Here is a 7,060-nt window from a genome sequence, read left to right on the forward strand (position 1 = left end):
AGGGGACAAAAAAGAGTAAAAACAAAAAAAAAAAAAAAAACCCCAGAGAAACCCAGTCAGACTGTTGAGAGGAGGGGAGCGACCATACATAAAGAAGAAAAGAAAGGCTGTCAATAAATGACAGGTATGTGCATTTACTGTATGTATATATGTATGAAATCTAATAAAAAGCTAAATGTAAGAAAAAGTGTATGTTCTTGTCCTATCCCTGATAAACTTTTCCCATGTCAGTGTGATGCGTAACAGTATGGCTTTCCATCCTGCCAAATAAACCACACATTTGCATAGCCTTACCCGAGTTAGCCATTGTATTGCAATACTTCTGTTACCAATGGCACAAAGCCATCTTTTTATGTCCAGCACTCACAGTGGCCCCTGAAACCACTAGGTGGGCATATTTGTAATCATTTATTGTGAATCTGGAGATTAATAAGATCATCTCTCACTATAAATGAGGGTTAACCGATCAGACAAGGACATTAACTTGTATTAGGGTTGGGTAATATGATGATACCAAGTATGCTAAATAAATGGGTCAGTCACCATATGGTTTACACTGCAGTAGTTACTCCTTTAACATCTAATTTTCCAACACAATGTACACTGATAACGATATAAAATTACATGTTCTATGAAAGAGAATTTGATCTGCAATCAGCCACTCATACTCTCCCAAGACTTTAACTAGGACACAGAGATACACAGTGAAACGCTGCTTAAGACAAAAAAAAAAAAAAAAAAAAAAAGTAGTTACCTTTTAGCATCTTTGTGTCACTATGTGCTTATCAGCTCTCTGTGTGTCTCTCAGTACTAACCTGAGGCAGTGGGCTGGGGGGTTTGGTGAGGATGCCTCCTATGTACACCACATGTGGCAGGGTTGGCCTGGGAAACTCCAGAGCCATGTCAGTGCATAGCATCCACAGCCGGCTGCCTTGCACCAAGTCAGCCATGGCCGCTTTAGGCTTCACTCCATGTTTTTTCATAATCTGATCATACTTAGGCAATGCAACATAATGGACCCCAAGGCGCTGCACCAGATAAACAGCGGTGTTTTTGATCCTCTGGACTAGAGACATGTGGTCTGTCAGCAATGAGTTGAATTCGGGTACATATGATAATGGGGCCGGGGCACCGGCCTCAGCAGGGTACCACAGGCCTGTGCTGAACACGGCATATTGCACATCCAGGATATGAGCAATCACAAAGCCACACATCTCATTAGGGTCCACCAGCAGCAGGTCAAACTTGGCTTCCTTGAGGCGGGCCATTACTTCAACATTGCCAACGACAGCATCACAGTTCCTAGCGTAGTGGTCAAGAATGTCAAACAGTTCCAAAACTGTCAGACGGCCTGAGAAGATGTTGTTAACCTTGGACTGAAGGAAATTGTCAGCTGTGCTGCTGTTAAAGATCCCTGGATAGTGTTGGAGGTGGTAGTGAGGAGAGGGGGGCACCTCACGGCCTTCTGAAACTAGAAAATGACTCTCATGGCCCTCCTGGTACAGTGCTGTGGCCAGAGTCTTGAAGATGTAGAGGTGCGATTCAAACATAATAGGTGGGACCACAATCACTTTAGCAGCCCATGATGCACTGGGACTCCAGGATAGAAGGCCAAGAAGAAGCAGTAGTGATGAGGGTAGTAGCATGGCTGAAAGTAAAAATAAAAAGCAATGAGAATGAATCAGTGTTGTTCCACAGGTTATTGGATAACTGAAATTTATAATACAAACATACTTTATACATTTAATTCTGGGGATTATTTGTGTCAATGGGGCTAATAAACTAACAGGTCAGAAAGGTGCCGGACCAAGACTCTTAAACTTTTATCTAGTCTATAAACCTTACTCTGGCCTACTTCTTATCAGTGAGCCATGATGCAAAGAGGCAATAGTCTCACATTGCTGAAATTCTTATGTTGTGTGCATCAAACTTCAAGCCTGGAAGTAAACTCAATTGTGTCCTCAATTCAGTTGTAGTTGGGTCATACAAGCTGAGGAGTATTGCTGAGAAAATACAATGTATTAGCATGTGTGGTTATATATTTTATCCCAAGTTTAACTTTCCTAATTAACTTTTGCTTTTCCTTCTCTGCATTTCAATTCCACCCCTTCGCCCATTCTGATTTTGTGCAAAGCCGTCACTGGCATTGTGTGGGTAGCACCGACGTAATTACAAACCTCTGGCTGCTCTTTTGACATACACAAATACAAAGAAACATTATCACACACACACACACCTGTGCCCTACATGCATACACTCATTCTCCCTCTCAGTTGGATTAATCATCAACACTCTAAACCTCTTTAAAGCGCGCCATCAGTTTTTCTAATCTACAATGACTAACCAATATTTTCATTTCTCAGGGTGTTCCAGCTTAAGGAAAGTGATGACCTTTGGAGAAAAAAATGTATTCATTTAATCTTTATTTATTCAAGGTAGTCCAGAGAGAGCCATATGATTCTCTTTTACATGCTGTGTTTACTCTAGATAAAACAAATATCTGACCTTGATATTTAAACAAAAACTATAAATTCAGCTAAGAAGAAGACGAGTGTCATAAAACAAGCCCAAATTCTTTATATAATGCTAACAACATAGAGCAATGTTGTACTAGATGAACAAATTCTTGACCTATTCACAGAAAAAGTGTTCATTTGTCTACCAGCTATTTAAAGGTAAGGCCAGTCATTGTCTATATTAATAGCAATCTCTACAGAGACTAAAACCGACAGTGATTTGCCGAGCAGAATGACGGAATGCATTTTCAGGTAAGAGCAGGATCAGATAAGCACACAGGTAATACCCCCCGCCCCCACACCCTTACATGCCGTGAAAAATGAACTTCAGGCCCTGATGGAGATATATCGCACAGACAAACAAGTTTACCCAGGACTGACAAACATTAGAGGCAATTCATTGTTGGTTTTGGTCTCTGTACGAAAGCAGGGGGACTGCAAACTGTAATCATGTGGATGTGTGTCAGAGTGACAACCTGTTCAGTCCCCTGCCCTCTCATCCAGTGGGTGCTAACAGAGGCTGCAGCATCCTGCCATCCTGAATAAGACATCTTCTGTATCCAATATTATCATGGAGTATTATCACTTATTAGTTTATCACACCCTTATTGTTTCTGCTGACAATCCCTTGATGGCACCTAAATAGAGTTACTCTATATAACCGTATTATCGGCCAACTGTTTCTCCAGGCTCCAGCATTTTGCTTTAACTGGTAAGAAGAGGAATCAACATGACCAGCACTTCATTTAGCAATGTCCTGTGGATATCATTACAAATACTTCTCAGCCCAGACTGTTGATGGTAACTATAGGAACCGGCCACTAGCTACTGAGGACAGCAATGCATCATGACTTAAGCTACTAACAATGGAGTCTAGTTACCCAGCACCCAGGGTGGGAAGACAAAATTATCTGCATTAACACAAATAAAGGATACAACCAACTGATTGGTTAAATAGATATCTTCACATCTCAAGCATTAGCAGTACAGGCATCATATGTAAACACACAGCTGACTGCTTTCAACACCCTGAGGGAGACTCTTGGCTCAGGCGAGGACAGGGTGTGCATAAGCAGAAAGTAGGTTGACAAGCAGGTAAGGCCCTCCGATGGTTTATCTCGTGCCAAGTAAAATTACTGGCCAGAGATGACAGATTTATTTAATGTTTTCAGTGCATTTAATTTATCCATTGCCATTCAGATGAAATAAGAATTTCAAGATGTAACAAAAAATGCTTTGAAAAGAATCGGTGATGTTGTGTTGGACTACATTATATTCAGAAGTGTCTGTATATTTTTGTTCTCCCCAGCTATATATATATGACAGGGTCAGAATTTTAAGAACACCTCTGAATATAATGTAGTCCAGTACAAGAACACCTTAAACTATGACCACAAGAACACATTACTTATTCATACCTTCATGTCTCTTGTAAAATATTTTCATTTTCTACCCAGAACCATTGTTACCAAATGCTACGTAGACACATACACACAGGCACTGGATCTGTCATTGTAAAATGGTCTACTAGTTTCAGCACAAGGAACCAAGTCACCCATATTTCCTAAGGCAGTCCGCTACTGTTTTCAGTGTAACGACAGACCAGAAATTCAACCCCATTCATTCCACCTATCAGCTCTCCTTCCAAACATCTGACTTTGTTGTTTGTACTATAGCTCAGCCACCACTTAGTTTCAGTAGTATTTCTATTTGTTCCATATGTCTGCCAAGTCCCAACCATACACATACAAATCAAGTCAGACAGGCTCAGTCTAACCCAGAGGTAGCAGTTGCAACACTGACACAAAACAGGAAGGTTTCCATTTACCATAAACAGTATCTCACTGACATAATGTACTGCAAACACGGAAACACTGAAGACTTGTTCAAAGCAGGGATATTAAAAAAAAAAAATCATTACACACCATATTGGGCAATAATTCCCAGGATTAAATAAAATATAAAATTAAGATTAACTTTAATACTCGAGTACACCGTTTCTCTGGTAAGGCAAACCACCTCAGTCTAGGTGTGATTATCCTTGTATCCCTTATAATTATACTTTGAGTAAATCACAGATAAAATAAAATAAAATACATAAAAAAGAAATTCTGTGTTTAGGGCAAATAGACTTTGGGATGTAAACTGCTCTAAAAAAATTAAAGGAACTTCGGATCTTGATGAACAAATCTTTTAAATTGAAAACCTTTACACATGCAGTGTCCTGGGGGATCTCCTCCCACATCTGGATCAGGGCATCAGTGAGCTCCTGGACAGTCTGTGGTGGTACATGGTGGCATCAGATGCACTGATACATAATGTCCCACAGGTGCTCAACTGGATTTAGGTCAGGGGAACGTGAGGGCCAGTCAATGGCATCGATACCTTTGCCATCCAGGAACTGCTTACACACTCTGGCCACGTCCTGCAACAGGAGGAACCCAGGGCTCACTGCACCAGTGTAAGGTCTGACAGTCGCTCTGAGGATTCCATCCTTGTACCTCACAGCAGTCAGGATACCACTGGCTATGACATGGAGGAGTGTGCGGGCCTACAAGGATATGCCAAGCCAGTCATGCTCAGTGATGCCACAGGCAGCAAAACGTTCACCATGGCATCTCCACACTCTGTCATGCCTGTCACATGCATTCAGTGTGAACCTGCTCTCATCTGTGAGGAGAATGGGGTGCCAGTGTCGGACTTGCTGATTCTGATGTTCTCTGATGAATACCAATCTAACTGCATGGTGCTGGGCTGTGAACATAGGTTGTACTACAGGTCATCGGGCCCTCATGCCACCCTCATCGAGTCTGTTTCTGACAGTGTGATCAGAAACATGCACACCATTAGCCTGCTGGAGGTCATTTTGCAGGGTTCTTGCAGTGCTCCTCTTGATACTGGTCCTGCTGCTGGGTTGTTGCCCTTCTACAGCCCTGTCCAGCTCTCCTGGTGTAATTGCCAGTCTCCTGGTATCTCCACCATGCTCCTGAAACTGTGCTGGGAAAGCCAGCAAACCTAGCCACTGCATGGCTGTGCCATCTTGGAGTAATGGACTACCTGTGTAACCTGATTGGGCTGCAGGTACTGCCTCATGCTACCAGCAGTAACGAGGACACAAGCAACTCAGGAAGGATAAGGAGAGAGCACTGGTCTGTGGCCACCACAGTGTTCCCTCAATCTTTTTGAGCAGTTTAGTTCACCTTAGCTTTCAGGACACAGGGGAAAGCCAACTAGAAATTTTGGGTACGCATAAACTTCTGCCACCAAATGTAGTGCAATCATAAGATGCTGTGTTCCTATCACAAGTCAACCCAATAATAACTCTGTACATCCTGGCGCGGTGGATTTCTTTACCACAGTATTTACTTTCCTGTGAATACACCGGGGTGTGGCCCCGGGCCCTGGGGTCATTCTTACACTCCAGAGAATCAAATCAGCGTTTTGAAAAGGCTTTTAGGATAACGCTATGGAGACATAACAAAGCTCACCTTGGTCAAACAAAACAGGCCAATATGACTTCCATGGTGATGGTAGAGGATAAATCAACCTACCACTGAAATCACATGATAAATATTTGTCCATAGTGACATTTTCGTTAAGGGATAATTCGCAACGGACGTTAGCGCAACACAACAACCCGACAACACCTGCGTCTCAGGTATCGGCTCTCAGTAAAAAGACACCCAGGAGGCACGGACACAGTCCCCACCTTCATTTCTTGTTGTTTTAATTTTTTTTTAACAAAATCAGGTAATTGATAGGAACGATAAATGTGAAAAAATAACTAAATGGTGAAGTAATCTTTTTTTTACACCACACCTGGTGTGATGCGCACGTAACTAAAGAGCCTTGGACTTACCTTACGTTTGAGACACTGTTCGAGAGAGGTGGTGGGGGTGAAACTTCAGAAGTCCTACTTGTCTTGAAAATAATTTTTAAAGTGGCGGAAAAATAAAACACACAAAAAGGTGAGGGCTGCAAGGTAAACCAAACTCCCGGGTATAGAAGACCGGCAGAGGGAACATTAATCACCCCAGTCCCTTTCACAGGAGCTGAGAGAGGCGGGACAAGCGCAGTTACAAGCTAATGATGATTGGAGTAGCAGGGAGAGGGGGACTTCGCAGATAGGTTGGTTGGGTAGAGCATAAAGACAAGGAGGGCGGGGACTAGCCTTTTACAGGCGCTTTGCCTCCATTAGAAGGTACAGCATTCATGTTGATACTATAAGGGGTGGTTAGTGTAAGGGCCACAGGTGAGTCTGGGGTGATACAGGAGGCCAGCAACTGACCTTTACCTGTCTGATACAAATCTGTTAGACTGACAGTGGCTTTTCTATTCCAATAGGAAAATGTGAATGTTTAAAATGCAGACATAGTAAGCTAATTGATTTGAGCTGATAATACTGATAAATACTGTAAGCCACTACAGTGGTGGAAGAATTAGCTTACTCAAATTGTTTACTTAAGTAAAAGTAGCAGTAATGTGGTGTAAAAATACCCTGTTACAAGTAAAAGTTCTACATTCAAAATGGTACTTAAGTAAAA

The 7,060-nt window shown here is 42.2% G+C and overlaps 1 protein-coding gene across 2 annotated transcripts in view; it reads right to left on the reverse strand.

Annotated features, from left to right (window-relative positions):
* Positions 1 to 6,658, reverse strand: part of ugt8 (UDP glycosyltransferase 8) — a 19,773-nt gene extending 13,115 nt beyond the window's left edge. Inside the window, exons 1-2 of one of the 2 annotated variants that reach the window (XM_020602147.1) lie at positions 6,376 to 6,658; positions 816 to 1,648 (exon numbers count right to left, since the gene is read on the reverse strand). In XM_020602147.1, the coding sequence (XP_020457803.1) occupies positions 816 to 1,646 (831 nt within the window). In that variant the 5' untranslated portion in view covers positions 1,647 to 1,648; positions 6,376 to 6,658. Of the gene's footprint in view, positions 1 to 815; positions 1,649 to 6,004; positions 6,118 to 6,375 lie in introns of those variants that run through there. The other variant, XM_020602146.1, reaches the window with a different exon arrangement.
* Positions 6,659 to 7,060: the final 402 nt, after the last annotated feature.

This window comes from Monopterus albus, unplaced genomic scaffold, assembly GCF_001952655.1.
Source record: "Monopterus albus unplaced genomic scaffold, M_albus_1.0 scaffold54.1, whole genome shotgun sequence".
NCBI classification, from domain to species: domain Eukaryota; kingdom Metazoa; phylum Chordata; class Actinopteri; order Synbranchiformes; family Synbranchidae; genus Monopterus; species Monopterus albus.